Below are 22,658 nucleotides of genomic sequence, written 5' to 3'. Positions count from 1 at the left end.
CTCTTCCACTTCCGCTCGCGCGCTCCGGCCCGGTCTCTGGGTTCCCCTCACACTCGCTGTCCAGACCCCTCTCGGGGAGGGGAGGCCTCCCCGTCAGACCTGCTGTCCCGAGCCCTCTCGGGATCCTCTCTCTCCGGACCCCCCTGTCCCAAGTGCTCTCTGCGACTCCTAAGCCCTCCGTCCTGGCTCCTCTTGGCGTCCCCCTATCAGATCCGCTGTCCCGGCCCCTCTGGGGTCCCCTCCCTTCAGACCCCCTGCCCCAACGCTCTGGGGTCCCCTCCCTTCAGACCCCCTGCCCCAACGCTCTGGGGTCCCCTCCCTCAGACACCCCTGCCCCAACCCTCTGCGGTCCCCTTGCTTCAGACCCCTTGTCCCAGCTCTCTGGGGTCCCCTCTCTTCAGGCCCCCTGCCCCAACCCTCTGGGGTCCCCTCTCCTCAGAGGGCGTCCCGAGCCCTCTGGGGTCCCCTCTCCTCAGAGCGCGTCCCGAGCCCTCTCGGGGTCCCCTCTCCTCAGACCCCCTGCCCCAACCCTCTGGGGTCCCCTCCCTTCAGACCCCCTGCCCCAACCCTCTGGGGTCCCCTCTCCTCAGAGGGCGTCCCGAGCCCTCTGGGGTCCCCTCTCCTCAGAGCGCGTCCCGAGCCCTCTCGGGTCCCCTCTCCTCAGACCCCCTGCCCCAACCCTCTGGGGTCCCCTCCCTTCAGAACCCCTGTCCCAACCCTCTGGGGTCCCCTCTCCTCAGACCCCCTGCCCCAACCCTCTGGGGTCCCCTCTCCTCAGAGCGCGTCCCGAGCCCTCTCAGGGTCCCCTCTCCTCAGACCCCCTGCCCCAACCCTCTGGGGTCCCCTCCCTTCAGACCCCCCGCCCCAACCCTCTGGGGTCCCCTCCCTTCAGACCCCCTGTCCCAACCCTCTGGGGTCCCCTCCCTTCAGACCCCCTGCCCCAACCCTCTGGGGTCCCCCCTCCTCAGAGCGCGTCCCGAGCCCTCTCGGGGTCCCCTCCCTTCAGACCCCCTGCCCCAACCCTCTGGGGTCCCCTCCCTTCAGACCCCCTGTCCCAACCCTCTGGGGTCCCCTCCCTTCAGACCCCCTGCCCCAACCCTCTGGGGTCCCCCCTCCTCAGAGCGCGTCCCGAGCCCTCTCGGGGTCCCCTCCCTTCAGACCCCCTGCCCCAACCCTCTGGGGTCCCCCCTCCTCAGAGCGCGTCCCGAGCCCTCTCGGGGTCCCCTCCCTTCAGACCCCCTGCCCCAACCCTCTGGGGTCCCCTCTCCTCAGAGCGCTGTCCCGAGCCCTCTCGGGGTCCCCTCTCCTCAGACCCCCTGCCCCAACCCTCTGGGGTCCCCTCCCTTCAGACCCCCTGTCCCAACCCTCTGGGGTCCCCTCCCTTCAGACCCCCTGCCCCAACCCTCTGGGGTCCCCCCTCCTCAGAGCGCGTCCCGAGCCCTCTCGGGGTCCCCTCCCTTCAGACCCCCTGCCCCAACCCTCTGGGGTCCCCTCTCCTCAGAGCGCTGTCCCGAGCCCTCTCGGGGTCCCCTCTCCTCAGACCCCCTGCCCCAACCCTCTGGGGTCCCCCCTCCTCAGAGCGTCCCGAGCCCTCTCGCGTTTCCCGCTCAGACCCGCTACCTCAGCAGCTCTCGGGGTCTCCTCTCCCCAGTCCGGACAAACCCTCTCCCGAACTCCCGCCACTCGAGTCCTCCCGGACCTCACTCCGCCCAGGGTCCCCTTGCCTCGGCTCACTCTGTCACCGTCCCGCGCCCCAGTGCTCTCACCTCAGACCTGCTGTCACCACCCCCGGGCCCGGCGTCGCCGCCGCCTCCGCCGCTTCCTCTCCCACACTTGTTCCCGAGTCGCTCTTCTGCCGCTGGTCCCCCGGAGGATGCCCGGGTCGGGTCGTTGAGTGCCGGGTCCGGCCACGCAGAGCCTCCGCCCGCGGTCTCGGGGTCGGGTCCCACTCTTTCAGGCAGGACCCCGCCGCCGTCGCCGCCGGGCGCCACACGGACCCTCCCGCAGCCGCCGCTGCTGCTGTCCGAGGTGCGGCTCCTGCCAGGGGTGGCCAATCGCACCCGACTGCGCCGAGCGCGCTCCGCCCCACGGTCTCAGTTCGCCCGCCCCCTGCCCCCGACCACGCCCCCAGCTCGGCTCCAATAGGCTCTCTACTGACCTCCCCTGACCGCGGGGCACGGGCCTGGGGCCTGGCATAGGTACTCGATTGGAAGCGCCTGGGAAGCCGAGCCGCCGATGGCGCCCGAGGATTGGCGGAGTTGACGGTGGGCGGGACGAGACGGGGCGGGGTTTTCTCAGACGCGGAAGATCTGGCAGCTTCAGTTACCCCGCGGGCCCGCCTGGGGTGCGGTCCGCCTTGTTTGTGCGGCGCTGGGGTCAAAGTTCATGGCACTCCTCTGAGCCTTCACTTTTCTTGGGAGCCTCCCAGAGGCCGAGCCCCCTGGGACTCCGGGGTGGGGTGGGGGCGGGGGCGGGGTCCCACCGGGTGGAGAGTCTTCGAGGAGGTCTCCATTCTTCCGTCCTGGCTTAGTCCCCTAAGTAATTGCGCCGTCAACTAATACAGCGTGCATTTACCGCGGCCTTGTAAATAGTTCCTGGATTTCAGTTCTCGTAGATCTTTGGCAAGGGAGGTGCCCTTGCATTGCGTTGGACATACGTCAGTTTAATGCTGTTGGAGGAGGGGAAGATCTTTATACGAGGTCTGTACTGTGCGCAAGGAAAGCCTTCAGCACCGTTGGGGTTCATTTTGGGGAGGAACAAGGACCAAACTTGAGAAATGATCAGTTTGTGGGTTTTGATAATCATTTCGACCGTAGGAACAGGAACTGTGTGGTAGGCTTCAGCGAGCTTAGTCAGCGTATTCGTTTTTAGGGCTAATGTTGTCATGATTCTGTGTGAACCGATGGCCAAAGGGCAACCTGTGATGATCAGAGAGAGACTCTTCTGCCAGGGGTAAAAGGGCATGGGTCACTCAGCCCTTCTATATATATTTTTGGTTTTTTTTTTTGAAACTGGATATGTTAAGTCAATACCAAAAATCGAAATCTGCTGTCCTTATTCATAAGCCCCATAGTTTATGGACTTTGACAATCCAGCATTTTATGAAGAAATTGTTTCCTTTCAGGCACACGATTCGATCCTAAGCCTTTGTTAGATTTGCTCTCAGGAAACTTTCCCATCATGAACTCCTGTGTTAACTCCTGCTGGCAAAATTTGTTTTCTAAACACTACGTGTTTTCCCTAGTGTTTTAAAATTATACCCTATTCCAATTACAATGCTCCCCTTTGATTTGGGTATAGGGTATGCAGAGAGAGCCTGTGGAAATGAAGCTGGCAGGACTTCATTTGGGGTGAGTTCTGAAGTGGATGCTTCCAGAGCAGTGTTAGTTATTTTAAAGATTTTATTATTTATTCACGAGAGACACAAAGAGGCAGAGACACAGGCAGAGAGAGAAGCAGGCTCCCTGCGGGGGACCTGAGGTGGGACTGGATCGCAGGACACTGTGGTGATCATGACCTGAGCCCAAGCCAGAGGCTCAACCACTGAGCCACCCAGGTGCCCCAGGGCAGTGTTGACTGGCATTTTGGAAAGGGATGAGGAGAGATTTCAAGGTAGTTCTAGGGGAACTTGATTTTTTTATAGGTCCAGGGAGACTATCCAAGATTATTTTATATATATACGTATATATATATTTTGAGATTTTATTTATTTTAGAGGAGGTGGGGAAGAGGCAGAGGGAGAGAGAGAATCCCAAGCAGACTCCCCATTGTGTGTGGAACCCGAGGCTGGGTCAGATCCTATCAGCCCATATCACGACCTGAGCTGAAAACAAGAGTTGGATGCTCAACCGACTGAGCCACCCAGGAGCCCTGAAAATTATTATATTCAACAATTATAAAGGTCAGGTAAGGCTAAAGTCATGACAGAACTTTTTTGACTAGGTCCTCCTTCTTTTAAAGAACATATATTAAGAGCTCATCCTAGCAATTCTGCAGTTGGGAATATGGGTCGAAGAAATGGAAGTTTTCATTACCAGTGTTCAGTTGTGTCTATTCATATAAAAAAATGCATGACCATTAACAGATGTTATTTGCAATCAGAAGATAGAAAGAAAACATAAGCAAGATGAAAATTCCGTATCTTGAAGAAACCAATTAGCAACGAAGCCAAATCTTTTTTTTTTTTTTTTTTTGGATTCATTATATCAATGAACTCTAATTTCTAAAATGGTGCTTTTTCTGGTCTATGATTATTGCTTCTGATGGAAACCCAAGTTGCTCAATATAGCTGATTCCAAATAAGTTAGCTGTGATCTAATATAAAAATAGAAATGACTTCATCCTTCGGGCAAGAGGCAGTTCTAAAATCCTAGTTTCAATACAGACGGTGGCTCTACAGTGAACCTCAAGAATGACTCTTACTTAGAAGGAGCTTCAGAAGACCTCAGAACTCATGGAAAGATATTGCAGCAGTCCAGTTTGCAAATTGTTTTGCTGGGAGGAAAAAAATCTCCCACAAACAGAACCAAGATTTTCATTAAGACAAGGTAGAAAATAAATGTTGAAATAAATGGGATGAGAATACTTTTTTTTTTCACTTTGAGAAGACTCTGCAGGGTCCCATTCAGAGACGAATTTGAGCACAAAGGATCTGAGAATCAGGATATTGGGGTCCACCCTAGCTTTTACATCTGTGTTCAGCCTTACTACTCATAAATTACTTATTTTATGGAGTCTTGGGAGCAACATGAAGGGGGCAGGGGTACTTTAAACGAATAAACATCCCTTTTCTTGTTACCCACAGCTAGGCAAGGGACATCCTAAATTTGTTCATTAAGCAAAGCTTATAACAGTGTCTCCTACTCAGATGGAATCATGCATTAATTTATGTGGGTATTCAGTTCTCTCTTTTTTTTTTTAGATTTTATTTATTCATGAGAGACACAGAGAGAAGCAGAGACATAGGTGGAGGGAGAAACAGGTTCGCTATGGGGAGCCGGATGTGGGACTCGATCCCAGGACCCCAGGATCACACTCTGAGCCAAAGGCAGACGCTCAACCGCTGAACCACCCAAGTTTCCCCCAGTTCTCTCCCTTTGTAAGTTTCCACACAGCACCTTCCTTATGTCGGCTTAATTAACTTCCTGCAGGCAAAATGTTCTGCTTGCTCAGTGGAGAGTTGTTAGCAAGTTATTGGATGGGGAAAAGCACCTTTTAAAAAATTAATATTCTAAGAAATAAGAGGCGGCAGTAATGTACGGCGCTTGGGTGTGATCATGTAGACAAGGCAGCCGGGGCGCTACCATTTTTTTAGGTAAACGTTTTCATCTGTAAAATTGGAAAAATACCTTGTTGAGTACACCTAAACAAACAGAAAGGACTCCCACGGACGGGGAGAAACATCCTTTTTTGCTGACCCACGGATGGAATATCAGCATCTTTGCCTTTTCGTTTTCAATAAAGCTCCAATTAGGGGAGGAGCCAGGCTCTGGGAGATGATCACAAAAACTCTAGATGTCAGCGTTTCCCACCCTATAAAGGGGGTGGTTCAAGCCGGTCACCCGTTTCAATGGAAGGAGGTCACCTCCACCTCCCAGGACCCTTCAACCCCTCTGCCTCTCAGGTCGCTAAGGCTCCTCGCTTTAGTTCTGGCTCCTTGCGCCGCCTGGCGGCCATTTCCAGAGGTGGCCAGCGAGCTTCGGGGGTCCTAGCCGCGGCCAGGGACGTCCAAGGATTTGCCTAACTCTAGAGAACGTTGTCTCTGCCCCTCCCACTGCCCGTCGAGGATTTTTAAGACTGCGATGAAAGGGCTGAGGTTAAACCGAAGGGGGCGTCGGGCGGCGTCTCCTCCCCAAGGATGACGGAGTCAGGCGGTCCCCGGGCAGCCCACGACCCGGAAGTCGCCGCCGGCGCGAGGCCCCCGTTGCCGAGCGCGGGCGCGCGGGGCGGGGCTTGGCGGAGACGGGGAAGGGGTTCCCGCGGCGGCCGCGGCTCCCGCTCGTCGGCTCGGCGGCTCCCCCGGGGGCTGCGAGGCGGGCGTCGAGTCCGCAGGGCGCGCGGCCGCGGCCGCTGGGTGGCACGCTCAGCCGCGGCCAGAGGCGACATGAGCGCTGCAGGGCTGTTGGCCCCGGCCCCGGCCCCGGCTGGAGCGCCGCCGGCCCCGGAGTTCTACCCAGAGGAGGACGAGGAGCTGGAGAGCGCCGAGGACGACGAGCGCAGCTGCCGGGGCCGCGAGTCGGACGAAGGTGCGTCCTGCGGCCGCCGGGGCCGGGGCCGGGGCCGGGGCCGCCGCCGCCGCGGGAGCGAGGGCGCTGCCCGGAGCGCAGTCCGGGGCCGGGGGAAGCTGACGGGGCCGCTGGGAGGAGCGCGGCTGCAGGAAGTTACCCCCACGGGCTCTGGGGCCGGGGTCGGGGGGGACGTCGTGCCCTCACGGTCACGGGAAGGAGGGCCTGGGGGGCTGCTGTCAGAGCCGGAGGTCCCTTTAAGGCTCCTTTCCACTCCCGCAGCCGTCTCTGAGGAACCTCCGGGCTTTGGTCGGAATGAGAAAGCTTTCCTCAGAGTACCTGGAGGACCCTTCCCCTCCCCCTTTTCGGTCCGGAGAGGATCCGGGCGAAGGCCAGTTGGGCCTCCAGGTTCCCGGCTTGCCTGCCCCGACCGTGCAGCCCGGCGCAGGGGGAGAGTTCGGGTTGCTCAGAAGGCCCTGGGACCGGCCGGATCAGGGTCGCAGTTTGCCTCACCGAACCCAGCTTCGTGACCGTAGGCCGCTTACTACTTGAGCTTGCGAGCCTCAGTTTCCCCAGCCCGGAACGGGGCTTCCTAGCGCGGGTGTGTGGGGGTGAGGGGGGGCGTGCGTACAGCGCTGGGCCTGGTCTGCGGAGGTCTTCGCGGCGCCGGGGAAGATAGGGACTTGCCGAGTGGTGCCCAGGTGTTGTGTCTTCAGTCCCACGTTCTTCGTGTTACCTTTACTGCCTTCTCAGAGCCTGGCTCTTCAGACTGGGCTTTTCGCTTTGGCAAGTGTGAGGAAGACTGTTTTGGAGGGATTGAGGAAGGAGCTTACTGGAGACGGAGAAAGGTGAGGAAAAAAGAAAAAAAAAAAAAAGACGGGAGAAGAGAGGAGATAGAGACCAACGTGTGGGTAGAATATTCTGGCTGTGGGGCAAAAGGTTGGGCTAGCTGCCTGGAGTAAGGAACATGCTTGGTTCCTCTCAGTCCCCCACGGCGGCCGGCCTGTGGCAGGAATTCAGCGAAGGCCTCCTGACAGAGAGAGGAGAGGGCTCTGTGGAGACTCGGAGCTGCAGCAGCCTTCAAGAAGGCAGAGACGTGTGCGCAGGATCCGAGTCGAAGGAACTAACTGCGTTTGATTGAATTACGTTCGAAGACGGGGCTTCACTAGGGGTTTTGGACGTGAAACACTTGTGACCGCTTTAAATGCCCACTAGGGGGAGCCGAGAAGCCGAAATTGATTTTTTATTCCCGGCCTGGAGTAGGGCTGTTGAAATAATGTAGACCCTTCACTATTGACATAGTCTAAGAACAGCGTTTGAAAAGTTCTGAAACACTTTCTCTTCGATCATCTTCCCCCTTTCATTGTAACTTTTTTTTTTTAAGATTTATTTATTTATTCATGATAGACACACAGAGGTGGAGAAGCAGGCTCCATCCCAGGACTCCAGGATCACGCCCCGGGTCAAAAGCAGGCGCTAAACCGCTGAGCCACCCAGGGATCCCCTTATTGTAACTTTGAAAACAGTTTATTAGGGTTCATTGGTTTGGATTCTCCTTTGTGTATATAGGGTTGTCAAATCTGCTGAAGGTTCCAAACTGGGGGTAGACCAGAAGAGAATGGACTCATTAGGTCATTTTGGAGTAACGAGCAAGGCCTGTCCGCCTGTAGTTGTTGTCCTGACATTCGCAGCTCCAGTTACTGAACTGCCAGCATGACTTCTCTCGTGAAGTTGCAGCCTTGACCATGACTGCCTACCTCTGAGGCACCGCACCCTGTTCTCTGGCTGCACTTCAGGTGAAGGCAGCTCGTTGCATAAATCTGGCCATGTCTAAACTGGAAAGGGCATTTTCTTTCCTGAAGTAACTGTAATATTTTTCACTGATGGCTTCATGCAGGCCTGCATTCATTTGACAGAAGTTTAAGTGTCACTGTGTCAGGTGATACCAACTTTATGAATTATGATTTTAACCTTTCTTCCCTGATTTTTTAGACACTGAAGATGCTAGTGAAACTGACCTGGCAAAGCATGATGAAGAGGACTATGTAGAAATGAAGGAACAGTGAGTATGAGTCTTAAATTTCTTGTTTGGAATCTAGAGTTGACAGGGAAATCATGACAGTGACCTTGTATTTATGATTTTGACCATAGATCTTCCAGAGACCATGTGTATGTGTATAGTTTCCCCCTTAAATTTGTCCTGTTTAATCGATCTTCCTGTTAAAACAATCTTTTGAGGGTTGGCTAGGAAGAGCCTTGAGGGAGATGATCCCAGGGAAATAAAACCATGTATCAGGAGAGAACTGTTTCCCACTCCTTTGAGGTTTTTTTTTTTTTTTTTTTTTCTTTTCTAAATGTGAAAACCATTACTCAGAGTAAAGGATGTGTCATAGCTATTTGGTTCTCAGATGGGGGTGACCCTGCTGAGAGCTGACGGTGTGCAGGATGCCCAGAGAGCTCAGGGAGACCTGGACTGGAGAGCAGGACTCCCAACTCCTGCTCCAGTACTCTTTCCACTTGTCACACATCCAGGCTCAAGCCTTCTCTAAATGCGCCCAGAGAAACGAAAACCACTCACTTTTGTAATAAACACAGATGGAAGACTTTATAAAACATATTCCATAAGTATTTGATGAATGTATTTTGAGGATCTTGATTTAACTTTAAATTCTTTTACTTTAAACTAGATGATCCACATTCCTTTTTTTATAGGTCCTATTTGCAAATGGTTCGTGACCATCCTCTGGATTCTGTTATTCTTTTCAGGCTTGGAACCCAAAAGGGCAATTCACCTAAAATCCACCAGTGCTGAATAAAGGATTACTTTAATAATTCATGTGATTTTTCTCATAGCTTCATTCCTGAAACTGTGCTTGCTTTTTATTCTCTTCAGGTTTTTTACTGATTTACCTTGAACCATTTCCACATACCTTTCCTTTCCCCAAATCTAAATTTGTTTCGCTTGTTTATTTTTTTCTTCTGTTAATATTCCCTTTCAGAGACAGACTCAGAAGTCAAAGGTGTTGTTTCCTGCACTTGATGTGGCAGAAAACTGAACATGCTGGGCTCCAAATACTTAACTGTGTAGTTTACACATTGTTTCCCCTCTTCTTACTCGACATATTTAAGCCTTCTCTTGAGACCATATTTTAATTGAATGTGCCTCTTAATGTTGGATACAGAAAAACTTTTGATCAAAACTGAATGCCTTGTGTGACTCACGGTGGGTATTGAGAGCACATCTCAGTTGTCACTGATGTCTTGATCAGAGCCCCTGTGTGACCCCCAGATTCTGCCCAGTGTTTCCTGTCTGTGTAGATAGTTGGGTTTTATTTACGGCCCTTAGTTGAGCAGTCAGAAAGCTATCCTGCTTGTTACCTGTTGGGCAGTGTGCATTCAGGTTGCAAATCTTGTTTTTGTCACTGTAAAATTGAGGGTATTTTTCAGGTAGAAGCAAAAATATTGTTGAAATAAGATTTACTTGTGGAATCCGCCATTCAAACAGACTTGCCAGAGTATATAATTGCTTATAATCCATTCGAGGTTGGGGTGGGGTGGGGGGTGGAGAATAACACGCTAGGCTCTTGTGCTTTGTGTGTACTATGTGTTCTTATCCAGCTGGGGCTGCAAATAAATCCTGCATTTTAACTTTTGGTATTGAATTACTATTATTTCTCTGATCCTAAAAGAATAGTGCTTTTAAAAATGACATAAAGGTTTATTAATTTGATGCTTACACAGCTATGCTGTCTATATAGAAAAACATGCCAAAGACATAATCTTATTCCTTTGGAATTTATAATCTAATTGTAAAGTTGATATGAGCTTAATGCCTTTGTTACATTTTCGTGTGCATTGTTTATAGTTTTAAACCCCTAAGAAAATGGCATCACGCTTTCAGTTTTTCTTTGTATCTTCTTGCCTGTTTATCATTGTCACTTATTTATTAAAATCTGCGTGTCTTCATATTTGTAGATTTCAGACTGATTCTCTAAAGGTGGGATAACACAGGAGAATCTACAGAATTGGGATATGATTCAAGAACACAGAATCCTTGTCCCTTTCTGATCCCTTTAGCTGCTGGTACATTTTAAACCAGCTGGCAGATTTCAGTTTTCCCTGTCTCCTAAAGGACATCAATGACATTGCTGTAACAACCGAGGTAATTCCTGTGTGTAGATTATTTTGGAATTGAGTATTGAACGTTTTTGTCTTTCAACATGGTTTTCGTTTTTTTTTTCTTTTCAGGATGTATCAGGATAAACTGGCTTCTCTCAAGAGGCAGTTGCAACAACTGCAGGAAGGTTGGTGTGTGGTTTAACCCTTCATTTCTAAATATACGTAGTATTGCAAGCCTTTGAAATCTATTTCACTCCCCTGTGGGAAATTTGATCGGCTGTTTTTAGTTGTCCAGTATGCATTTTGCTATCACCTGCTGTTAGTAAAGTGGTGGCTTTCAAACATTTTTGAACTCTAACCTAGGGCCTTCTGAAAAGCATGAGCTGAAAACCATTGTGAGCCTAATAAAGCTTGACCTTTTTAGGAAGGATCTTGTTTTCAAAGAATACATAAAATTTTACCATTCTTTCTAAACTAAATACTGATGAACTCTGGGTTATCCTCATGGTGTTCTGTGTCGTTTGCTTGGTAAGTTAAAAGTGAATTTGTCTTATCCAATGCTATTTCCTGCTAAAGACAGTTCAGCATCAGGTTAAGAGCCATCATAGGCTTGAATTCTAACTTTACCGCTTTCTGGAACTTTGACCTTGGGCACATCACTTCCTTTTGCTTAAATTTGTTTTCCGACCTTTGAACTTCAGAAAGCAGAAGCAGATGTGACTACCTGTGGCAGGTGTTTAGCACTGTGGGGTGGTGCACTGGGAATTCAGGGACAGCTGTGGACAGCAGCTCTTTGGCTTATTTCTGTGGAACCCTCACATCAGTGAAGCAACTTTCCAGTAGGTACTTACATTGCTTGGACTAGCCCATTGGACATTGATTTTTGCTTAATAGTGAAAAAATGTTCCCATGAATTGCATTTACACATCTTTGTGGGTTTTTTTGTTTTAACCTTTCCACGATAATAGAACTACTACCAGAGAAAGAAATACATTCCACTCCAGCAAGTCTGTGAGGCATACCTGGCACGGTTGAGTGACAGATTTTGAAAAAGATACCCTACTACATTATCAGAAAACACTTCCCGCACTAATTGTTATGACCCTTGTCATTCGCTGCTTTTGGGTAAAACAATGACATGTGTAGACATTTGGTGAAGGTTTGTACCTGAGCTGGCCAGAATTGTAACTGGCCGTGTGTAGCTATTTAAATCTAATTGAATAAAATTAATAATTTAGTTCCTCAGTTGCACTTGCTGTTTCAGGTGCTCAGCGGCTACGTATAACTAGTGGCTCCCATATTGGACAGTGCAACATAGGACATTTCTACCATTGCAAAGAAAGTTCTACTTGACTGCACTAATCTGGGCCTTACTGAAGGAAATTGGAAAAGGAGGCCCATTGGCTCAAACTGTAGCAGCAGGTGATCCCAATCACTTGAGAAAGCCTGTGCCTTTCTACTCCCCATCACTTGCTAGAGAGTCTTAATCCACTAGATGGGGTGATTTCTGTTCTGGGCCTTGGTTGAGAACCAGAGTCCAGTTAGCTTTGTTTGCACGTGCGTTTCTTTGGTTTGTGTTTTATTTACTCTGATATTATTAAAACAATCACTGCTGGTGTTAGATAATTTTAGGAACTGAAATGTAGAGCAGATTGATCCCAAAGTAAGTAACATTTTATTTTGTAAATCTCTAAATCAGGTACCTTACAGGAATATCAGAAGAGGATGAAAAAACTAGATCAGCAGTATAAAGAGAGGATCCGAAATGCAGGTGAGGCTCTTAGGTGGAAGTAAATCATCTTCAGGTGTTCTTGCTTTTTTGCTAATCAGCGATATAGCATGGCCATAAAAGCTGTTGTTGAGAATGCATGGCATATGTTCTCAGATGAGGTGGAGGGGAGAGTTCAAAGCTGCAGTTGTGTAAAACTGGTTCATTTTTCCAGTGGCTAATGAATGGCCTGTGGTTGAGCATATTTTAACCATGCTATTGATGTCTCCATGCTATTATGTTCCCACATTTGCATGGCTGGCTAAATGGACCATCAGAGGAGCTACATGGGAAAGAACTGGAGCTTTTTTCCACTCTTACTGGAAGTTTGTTTTTTCTAGTATTCTCTGCTCTGGGAGGAAGGGGTGCTCTGTTGTTTTTTTCTCTCAAGCATTATAAGCATTAGGGGAAGAGTATGCTTTGGTTTGTTGTACATAGTAAATGTATTCATTCAGTAAGAATTTGTTGAGCACCTGCTACATCCAAGCTTTGAGCAAAATGAAATGGGTGGAGTACATTGTCCTTGACTTGAGGAAGTGTGGGATTTTATTGACAAGACATACAACGTGGGGAAAGTTAAGGGCATTCTGAGGTAAATAATCACGCAAAAAGTAAATGTGATGACCATTCAGTGTATAAACACAGGTTCCCGGGCTCATAGGAACACAATGGTCCCATTTGGGAGCTCCTTGTCAGCCAGCATTTTGAGTGCAAGCGTGGTGCTTGCTCCTGCAGTGGTAAAAGTAATGCTGGGTTTTCAGATGAGGTCTGGGTGCCATTCCTCAGGCTGCTGTCCTCTTGCTTTCTGATCCAGTGTTTCCCCAGCTTCCTTTCCTCTGGGGTGTAGATGTCCTGTGTATACCAACAGAGAGAAGGGGAGCTGGAGGGTGTGGGAGGTGCTGGGGAAATGGAAATATAGCCTTCTGCCTACCCTCATCCTGCTTGCCCCTGAGGTCACCCCCACTGCAGTCAGTTCCTGAGGCATCTTTTTTTCTAAGTAGGCTCCACGCCTACAGTGGGGCTTGAACTCACAGTCCCAAAGAAGAAGAGTTGTATGCTTCACTGACTGAGCCTGTCAGCCTTCACTGACAGTCAGGTGCTGTTCCTCAGTTAAGTTTCTTATTCAACATCTATTAATTGAGATCTAAATTCTTAATCTGGAGTCCTGAAACTCAAAATTCTATGAAATTACATGTGGATGTGCATATATATGCTTTTATAGGAGACAGTAGAATCATAGGATTTACCACATTTGTGAATGAGACCCTTCCTCAGGAAGGGCTACATTAGATCTGAAGCTTGGAATTACACTCGGACCCTGAGGGCGTGGCTGTACACGTGCAGCCGTATGCAGAGGTTTGGTGGCCTGTAAAGAAAGCCCCAGGAGGGCTCAGAGCTTCTGTGCTCTGAGTTCTCCAGCAGTATTCATCCTTGCTACACATAGACCTTCATACATGCTTTAAAAACATCCCTGTTGACTCTGCTCCTGGAGTAATTGCATTGTTCCTTCCTGACCCACCCTACCCTGTAGGACTGTTGGACGGCATGTACTGAGTGAAAGAAGGGATGCCTTTGGCTTTTATTTTGCCAGGGTAGTTTGTTTCCTGTTGCTTGTTTTTGCCCTTGGGCAGAACTGCCAGAAGTGATTCTGTTCAGGGCCAAATTTTAACTAGACATGAGTGCTTCTTGCATCTTTCCCCTTCGTGTATATCAACGCTCTACTGATGGAAACATTTGCTCTGTGTAACTGTGCTTTCAGAAAGCAATTACTGCTTCTAAATGAATCGTACCATCACTGTCTAGAAAGGTGACACAGCCTAGCGAGTCTAATTGCACGTTTTATCTCTTTCAGAACTCTTCCTCCAGCTGGAGGTAAGTACCTTGGATCTTCTGGTTTTGCAGTCTCTTTCAGAGACAGGAATCTTGCTCTCCTAATCCGGAGAACCTTTCCTTCTGTCACCAAAGGGACAGTTAAGCCCCCAGCTGCAAAGCCTTCATCAGTGTTCTGTTTCACTAAGGGACATCTTGGGTCTCAATTTGAAATTACCATCTATTCATTTATAGGGTGGGCAGCTTCTGCTTATCACAGGGGGCTGGGGGATACACCCCCCTCACTGCTTTCTTGTTAACTTTTATCTCATGTTAAAGCCACCTAGGAGTATGTCTGAATTCTAATGGTCTAATAAATATTAGTCCTTGATGTAGCCCAGTCTCTGAATTGGCTCAGTGGTTTTACAGCTGAAGTGGTCTGGGTCAGTAGGAAGGACGGATTTAACATTTTTCCTTTCCTACAGCAGACATCTGAATGTTGGTTCTTTGGAGGCACAGTGGTAGTACAGAGATGAGGGCCTGAATCTTGAATGATGATCTGTTCCTGGGGTGCTAGGATGTATGTGTGGCGGGAGTCCTGACTTTATCAGAACCACACACAAGTATGAGACGGTCACATTTTATTTTATTTTATTTTATTTTTATTTTTATTTTTTTAATTTAATTTATTTATGATAGTCATACAGAGAGAAAGAGAGAGAGGCAGAGACACAGGCAGAGGGAGAAGCAGGCTCCATGCGCCGGGAGCCTGATGTGGGATTCGATCCCGGGTCTCCAGGATCGCGCCCTGGGCCAAAGGCAGGCGCCAAACCGCTGCGCCACCCAGGGATCCCGAGAGAAGGTCACATTTTAATAGAGCACATTATCGGAAACCATTTTACTACTGAAGTCAGCGCAACACGCATAATCACAGTAAGCAAGATTGTGTGATCTGCAGCCATAGCCCACCATAAGCTCCCTTGTTCTTCACTTAATACAATGGTGAGATTTAAAAAATGAACACTTTTTTATTTAGTATTATTTCAGTGTTTGTGTACTTGAAGGTTCAGGTATCTAACAGATGATCTACTCTAGTTGATCTTTATCTTGGCATAAATGTCAACAATTATAGTAACTTGGGCCATCTTGATTCAGGTTTTTTTTTGTTTGTTTTTTTTTTTTTTTAATTCATGAGAGATGTAGAGAGAGACAGAAAGAGAGGCAGAGACACAGGCAGAGGGAGAAGCAGGCTCCATGCAGGGAGCCTGATGTGGGACTTGATCCTGGGTCTCCAGGATCATGCTCTGGCCGAAGGTGGCGCTAAACCGCTGAGCCACCTGGGCTGCCCTGATTCAGTATTTTGTAATCATAATTTTGAATGTAGGTATTTCATCCGGAATGTACTATTTTCCTTTAAAATTAATGTCTATAAAAGAGATTATTGTTTTTGAGAATTTTAAGTTTTATTTTAACATAGCTGTGCAATGTAAGATGAGGAGGGGAAATATGAGTAGCAAGCAGGGGATACTCGTAAAGGCAAGTAGAAGTCATAGGGTTCATTTTATGCATTCTTGGAAAACTTGCTCCCAGACATCCTGTTCTGCCAGTGCATGTGTGAGTTCAGCTTTCCTGTGTTTCTCGTCAAAGTGTTTTCTGGGCTCTGAAGTGCAGAGCCAGACTTGGAGCCCTGGTTGTGAGGGCCCCCTGGAGGCCTAGCCTGTGCTTTATCTTTTGCTCAGACAGAACAGGTGGAGAGAAACTACATTAAAGAAAAGAAAGCAGCGGTGAAAGAATTTGAAGACAAGAAGGTGGAGCTGAAAGAGAACTTGATTGCTGAACTAGAAGAGAAGAAGAAAATGATAGAAAATGAAAAGCTGACGATGGAGCTGACTGGAGGTATGAAAGCACCCCAGAGCAGGGTCCCAGGAGCCCTGGGTAGGGCCCGGAGGGGTGTGACAATCACTCCTCTGTCTTAGTTCCTCCTCCGAGCGGAGGGAGCCCAAAGGAGGGCTTTGATAGGACTTTGATATGACAGCTCAGAGTTCCAACTCTGTTGGGTATTGGCTGTGTGACTTTGGTCAAGCCACTGAATGTCTCTGAGCTTATTTCCTTCTCTACAAAATGGGGCTGATCAGACCTCATCTCACAGGATTGTGCTTAGAAATGTGAGTGCCTAGCATAGTGCCCTATGTGTACCAGGTGTTCAGGAAATGGGAGACCCTTAGGAGTGGCTGCCACTTCTGGCTTGTGCTTTATTTAATTCCAGGTCAGCTGCCACTCTCATCTTGCTTATATTCACAGATTCTTTATCCAAGTCCCTCTGTGGTGGTAGGAATCTGCTTTGGTTCCTCCCCCCCCCCCCCCCCCAGTCTGCCTTAATTACGGAAAAGGCATTGTCTTCCTTTGACCTAGATGTGAGAACAAAGGCGTTTGACTATATCATCTATGCTCTTAGATCCCTTCCCCAGGTGTTACTGTGAACATTTCAGACAGAGTTGGTACAAATTTGGCAGGAGTAGCTAAACTGAACTAGCTTCCTGTACAGGTAGTAAAGTTACATTAGACTCTGTGCCAATCCCTCCCTTGCCTTCTATGTTTTAGTCATCTGCATATGGAACTCAGCAGGTTGTAGGCAAGTTTAAGGGAGAAGCAATATGGGTTTGACTGTTCTGTTGCTATATGTAGACTGATGAATCCTAGAAGGATACAGGGCAGGAAGTGGCTTGAACTGGATATTTTGGAACTTGGCAACATTTCTATCAGTGAATACTGCAAGACAGTCAGTGACGAAGTTTGTCACCTGGACATGTAAGTGTAGGCCTCCTGCACAGCCCAGATTTGATTCTTATCATGTACTGAAGGTGCTCTGGCATGTATGATTTTAGTAGGGGTCCTTAAGAAATGCTTTGTTTTCATGTTAAGTCCTTGGGGACGGACTTTAAAAGTAACAGTTAAGTAGTATTTCCTTTTCTGTATTTCTGTCGCTGTGACCCAGCATGGCCATTCAGTTGACATAAACTTTTGGCCTCAACCCCCAAGACACCTATGAGAATGTGGTGTGTCTGAAGTGGGAGGTCTCATTTTTGAAAGTCTCTTGTAGCTTTCTCCTTGAAAGACTTGGCAGAAGGAATTCCTTGAAGGCCTCTGAAAGAGGCTCAGAAATTTTTTTTGGGGGGGGGGAATGGACGCTAAGAATAGCATCTTTAGACAGCACTGTCTTGTTCTTGTGGCCATGCTTTGTTGACTAGACCATTAGCACTGTGCTGCCTTGTTTGATACCAGTCTCTCTGCCTGTTTTCTGAACTGTACACCATTTTCTTTGACGGTGGCTGTTTCTGGCACTGATGCCTCATCGCTCTCTGCTAGAGCCACCAGATGTTCAGGAGTCTTCATTAGGCTAGTGGGAAATATTGTCAGTTTATAGCTGCTCCCTTTCCATCTGCAGGGAAGGGTATCATCAACTTACCTGTGATTTGGCATCCTGATTATTGACAAGCAATAGACATTGTTTGGCCAGGCCATTTGCAGCCAGAATCTTAACTGGGATAGGAGGCATCCCCAGTGACTTGAAGCTGATCCTGCCAGGGTAGAAAAGACAAATAAATGCAGGGAAGTCATTTGTAACGCAGTAAAATAGATTACACAAGTGCTTAAAGCTAGCCATGGGCATTAAAGGTACTGATGTCCTTCCTCAAGCCATTTGGTACCCTTGGTATAGAAAGCTCTGCCAAGGTAATGATAGAGTGTCAGAAGAAAAGGCAGTGGAGCTAGAAGGATAATTAGCATTTCCACAGATGGTGCTGCTATGGTGCTGGATTAAAGGCCTGATTTCATTCCTCTCATTGAGTGACTTATTTCACCTTTGTGGATTGATGCCCAATATCAGCGTTGCCTAGCTCTGCCCGGAAAAGATACCTCTTAAAATCTCCTTCTGGTTCAACATGAAGATCTCTCGAAAAACAAAGTTCGAATTATAGACTGATGGGAAACTTAGACCAAATTAAGCCATTGAAAACAGGGAGATCAAGTACCTGCTTTGTCCAGACAGGACCAAAAGCATTTGCAGACTCTGTGGGAATTAGTGGGAGGTTCTCTCACTGTGCACACTGCTTGAGAAGAACTTAAGGACAACGGGTTGTGCTGGTAGAAAGGTGTACTGTCGGTGAGGAGACTGGGATAAATTGTCCGTGCTCCCCCCGCTTGGGTGTGTGCATGAGTCAGCTGGGGGTCTTGATGATGTGCAGTTGCTGCTTCAGCCGGCCTGGGAGGGAGCCTATAATCCTGCATTTCTAACCACATCCCAGGGGCTGCTGATGCTGTTGGCTGGACCATGCTTTGAGTAGTCAGGGTGTAGGTGGAATTACTTGAGTGTGAGTTTTCTCTGCAATTCAGGCGAAGGTTATAAGTAACCCAAATAATCAGTGAGAACTCAGTGATTTTTCAAGTGTGGGGAGTCTTATTATTTTTTGTCAAGTTATCCTCTTCCTGTCTTGAGGATGGTTGCCTTTTCTTCTTTCTCTCACCAGCCCAGCAACCACTACATCGTTTTCCTTTGTAAATTTTTGCCTCACTGGGGCATCCTTCAACCCTCTGGCCCCTGTGGAAGCTACTCATGACTTCATTTAGCCTGTGAGTTTCCTTTAGAAGATAACTGGATTTCTGGCTAGAGCTATGAGTATTTATAATATTAAAATCAAAATTATAATATCAAAACATAACGCTAAAAGTACTTACATTGAGCCAGGTGTTACATAAAAATGTTAGAACTGCCTCATTATCATTAGGCTGACATGTGGATGAATCCCAGCCTGTCCTGAGCTTGCTTTTGTGGTGGAGTTTTCTCATTTAGGAAGGCGATGGTCAGATCTACCTCGGAGGTTTAGTGTGTGCAGATCGGGTGAGATGCTTCCAAGAGCAGCTGGTGCAGTTAGTAATAATCACATAGGTTTTGGAAAGTTGTAATATCCCTCGGTTCCTGCCACTCCCTTTGACTTGACTTGACATGACAGAGCAACCTCAGAGGAACAGTGTTGGCTCAAAGTGCCCCAATGTGAGAGGGCTTAAGCCAGAATTGGTCTTTTTTTTTTTTTTAATTTTTATTTATTTATGATAGTCACAGAGAGAGAGAGAGAGGCAGAGACATAGGCAGAGGGAGAAGCAGGCTCTATGCACCGGGAGCCCGATGTGGGATTCGATCCCGGGTCTCCAGGATCTCACCCTGGGCCAAAGGCAGGCGCTAAACCGCTGCGCCACCCAGGGATCCCCAGAATTGGTCTTTAACCACCACAGTATACTGACTTTCTACCACGGAAGTATTGTGGCTTCATGTGGTGCTGAGTGATTCATAAAATGAGGCTAATAGGTGAGGTCTGTGTCCTCAAGGAGCCTGTGTTCTGATAGTTACAAGGCTGACATAGCTTGTTTGTCTTGCCCAGCATAAGGCAGTGTCCAGAAAGCATGCTTCTAATGAAGGTGAAGATCTCTCAGGCTTGTTTTTACTGATTGTAAAACCTTGTAGAGGTCTCTCTGGTCGTACTGATGCAGGCACAGTTTCACACAATGAGGAACAGATGCCAGAGAGAGGGGACCTTGGAAGTCCAGGTGAGAATAAGCCCCACACAGATATCTAGGCGGGGAGAATGGAAGAGATGACTGGATTTTGGGCAGAGCAGGCTTGTCACCAAGATACTCTTTGCTGGTGCTGCCATTGTGGAATCTAGGTGTCTCAAGGTGCAGACGTGAGAAGGCTTGACTGGTTCACTCTCTTAACACCATTCCTGTTCTCTGGACAGCTTTGGCCTGAGGGAGATTGGGCCCTTCCTTCTTAACCTGGTTGGTCACTAAACACCTAACCTTGATTCTTCTCTCACTTCCCACTGGCACAGCATCCATTTGTGATGCTGATGAGTCTGCCAACCTCTTAGAGAGGGGCCTGGATGTGCTGGGTTTTGCTCTGGGCCTCTAGGCCCATGCCATGTTGCACTGCTCCTGGTTTGAGGGTAATTGACGATCTGCTACAGTGGTTACTCCACAGTGGCTTTTGTTTTGATTTGTTTTTAATTTTGTATTTATGAGAGAGCATGAGCCAGTGTGGTGGGGGAAGGAGAGGAGAGGAGAGGGGGGAGCAGAGGGAAAGAAACTCAGACTCCCTGCTGAGTGCAGAGCCAGAGTGCAGGGCTCTGATCTCACAACCCATAGATCATGACCTAAGCTGAAACTAAGAGTCAGATGCTCAACTGATTGAGCCACCCAAGTGCCCCTACATTCTTTTCCTTAAGGCTGCTGCTTTGAATCACTGCAACTGTTATTTTTCAGTAGCTGAACCAGCATGGGTTTGTTTTAATAACATCAAGCTTTTACTGCACACGTGAGCTATAGATAGGTGAGCTGTTGGAGTGAAAGACAAGGCTCAGAGAAGTGTGGAACCCAAGGCCAGCAGGGAAGTGCTAATTGTATAGTAACTGCAGGTAATTAATGTTACCCGGAATATATCTCCCTAGGGATGGTGCTGTAATGGCTCTGCCCAGCACTGATTCAGCCTGCGTTCCCATTTCTTAGCCAGGATGCCCAGTGTGCCTCTCTCGGGTGTGACCATTCCTTCTGTCCTTGCTGGTAAACAGAGCAGGAGGATTTGCGCTATTAAATATCACATAGACAAGGTGGTTTGTGGGGAGCACTTGCTCAGTGTCTCTCTCTCTTGTCTGCCCCGCACACCGGCACCCTCCCCCCCCATCTCTGGTGTGTGTGGTGTTCAGTAAGATCACAGAGAGTATCCCCAAGAGAACAAAATCATGAAGGGCCCTAGGTTTTCTGGGAGGCTTTCTGATTTAAGCCAGTTGTGTTGGGCTTGTCTGCGAGGAAGACTGATATTCTGCTCAACTGCTATCTCCAGGGGGGCCACCCTCCAGGGTCTGAGTGTCACTTCCAGAGGTTTGATTTTTGTGGTGGATTCAGAGTGAACTCCTTGGGACTCTTGCTGGCAAAACTCCAAGGATCCTGATGTCATAGACTCAGAATGCCAGCCTCTTGCTTCTCTTGAGAAATAGAACTTCCAGGTAATCAGCTGTCCCTTCCCTCCGTGAAAAATCTATCTCAGGCAGTCTGGAGCGAAGAGGGTGGAGTAGGTAATCTGCTGTGTAGTTTTGGAGCTGTGATACTTATATGTTGGTCTTCCTGTGAATCCCATCTTTCGCCTGGACCACTGGCAGTATCTGCTCCCCCACTCCCTCTTTCCTAGATGGTGGTGGGGACAGGCCAGTATATTTCAGAGGTGTTTTCAGAGCACCTTCCTTCTGCTGAAGTCGTCTTTTGGATGACAACTGATTAGGTTATTGTGGTGGCTAGGCTAATAAAATGGATTGATTTTCATTATTCCATAAGAAGAATTTGATTATGTTTTCTGATACGTGAGTGATGCAGTTACAACTTTCTGAGCTTATTGGCCATGATTGGACTGGGTTATTCCTGTATTCTCTCAGCTATGCCTTTACTTGGCTTACTTCCATCGTGTTTTGCCTACCCTCCCCACCTCCAAGACTCGGCAGCCCAGAGGGCAGGGTACACTGGGCCATTGTCTTCGGTGGACAGAACATTCCATGCTGTTCATGTACTAGGTGCTTTTTCTCTAGTGGCTTTGGGTTGGGTAAGCTCCCTTTACACCTTATTTTCCTAATAAGGCGTGAATGTTGCAAAGCGTTGCAGCTGACATCAGTTGTCTTCAAGTAATTTCATTCAGCTCTTTGCATCTTGACTTTTCTTTTTCTTTCTTTCTTTCTTTTTTTTTTTTTTTTAAAGATTTTGTATAGTGTTTTTCTGGATGCAGATACAATAACAAAAACTAGTATCGATTGAACATTGCTGTGCCACGCACTGTGTTTAGGGCCTTACTGGTATCTTTTCCTATAACCCTCACAGCCTCCTGTGGGGGAAATATTACTGATGATTCCATTTTATAGATGAAGAAAGTTGAGACAGTGTTTACATAGTGCACCTTGAGTCACATAGCTGCAGCAGGGATTTACACCCACTGGCCAGTAAGTAACTGGAGAAGGATTGCCAGCTCAGGAGAAGGTAGAGAGTTCTCGTAGAGAGGACAATTTCTCTCCTCACTTTTTCTTAGGGGCGAGTATGTTTGTCCTCCTCCCTCCTGCCCCCACTCTCATGCACATCTTTACACACACTCATTAGGTCTGTGGCTCTCATTGTTTTCCCTCCATATTTGGGGGAGAAATCAGTTTTTCTCATTTTCCTCCTTAAGAGCAACACGCAGAAGTATTTTTTGAAGTATTTTTCTACATATGATTATTATATACTTGCAGATCCTGTGCATTGCTGTGGTGGAAGGGCTACACTAGAATTCTGAAAGGCTGTTCTGTCTGCTCTGCTGATAAGTTTGCATGGTCATGAATGGATGATCTTACCAGGTTGACCTCATCTAGTCATTCTGCAGGAAACTCTTCTGTGAAGTGCCTACTGCATGCCCGAACTATTGCTAGGTGCTGGATCGGAATTCAGGTGTCTCTGGGGAAAATGTCCCCTACAGTTTGGTGCTTGGTACAGAGGTTTGCTCTGGTTACTTAGAAGATGTGTGACTCTGGAAGCTATCATGAAACGGGGAGCCTTGAGCTGGTTCTTAAGGGATGTTGGATAGGAGTATCCTGGACAGAAAAGAGAAGACCAGGCAGAGGGGAGAGTGTGTAAAGGCTTTAGGGTGTGGTAAGGCATGTGCCCTTGGGTAA

The 22,658-nt window shown here is 48.2% G+C and overlaps 2 protein-coding genes across 2 annotated transcripts in view; one reads left to right on the top strand and one right to left on the bottom strand.

Moving 5' to 3' along the window:
• The window catches only part of TAOK3 (TAO kinase 3), a 181,592-nt gene extending 179,531 nt beyond the window's left edge, over positions 1-2,061 (bottom strand). The window contains exon 1 of the mRNA XM_041728803.1: positions 1,767-2,061. The gene's annotated coding sequence lies outside the window, so the exon portion shown is untranslated. The remainder of the gene's footprint in view (positions 1-1,766) is intronic.
• A 3,867-nt stretch (positions 2,062-5,928) lies between these two features.
• The window catches only part of SUDS3 (SDS3 homolog, SIN3A corepressor complex component), a 32,011-nt gene continuing 15,281 nt past the window's right edge, over positions 5,929-22,658 (top strand). The window contains exons 1-6 of the mRNA XM_041729023.1: positions 5,929-6,245; positions 8,217-8,286; positions 10,473-10,528; positions 12,043-12,114; positions 13,964-13,983; positions 15,660-15,816. Coding sequence (XP_041584957.1) covers positions 6,104-6,245; positions 8,217-8,286; positions 10,473-10,528; positions 12,043-12,114; positions 13,964-13,983; positions 15,660-15,816 — 517 coding nt within the window. The 5' untranslated portion in view covers positions 5,929-6,103. The remainder of the gene's footprint in view (positions 6,246-8,216; positions 8,287-10,472; positions 10,529-12,042; positions 12,115-13,963; positions 13,984-15,659; positions 15,817-22,658) is intronic.

Source organism: Vulpes lagopus, chromosome 14, assembly GCF_018345385.1.
Source record: "Vulpes lagopus strain Blue_001 chromosome 14, ASM1834538v1, whole genome shotgun sequence".
Lineage (NCBI taxonomy): Eukaryota > Metazoa > Chordata > Mammalia > Carnivora > Canidae > Vulpes > Vulpes lagopus.
This window is presented reverse-complemented; position numbering and strand designations above follow the sequence as displayed.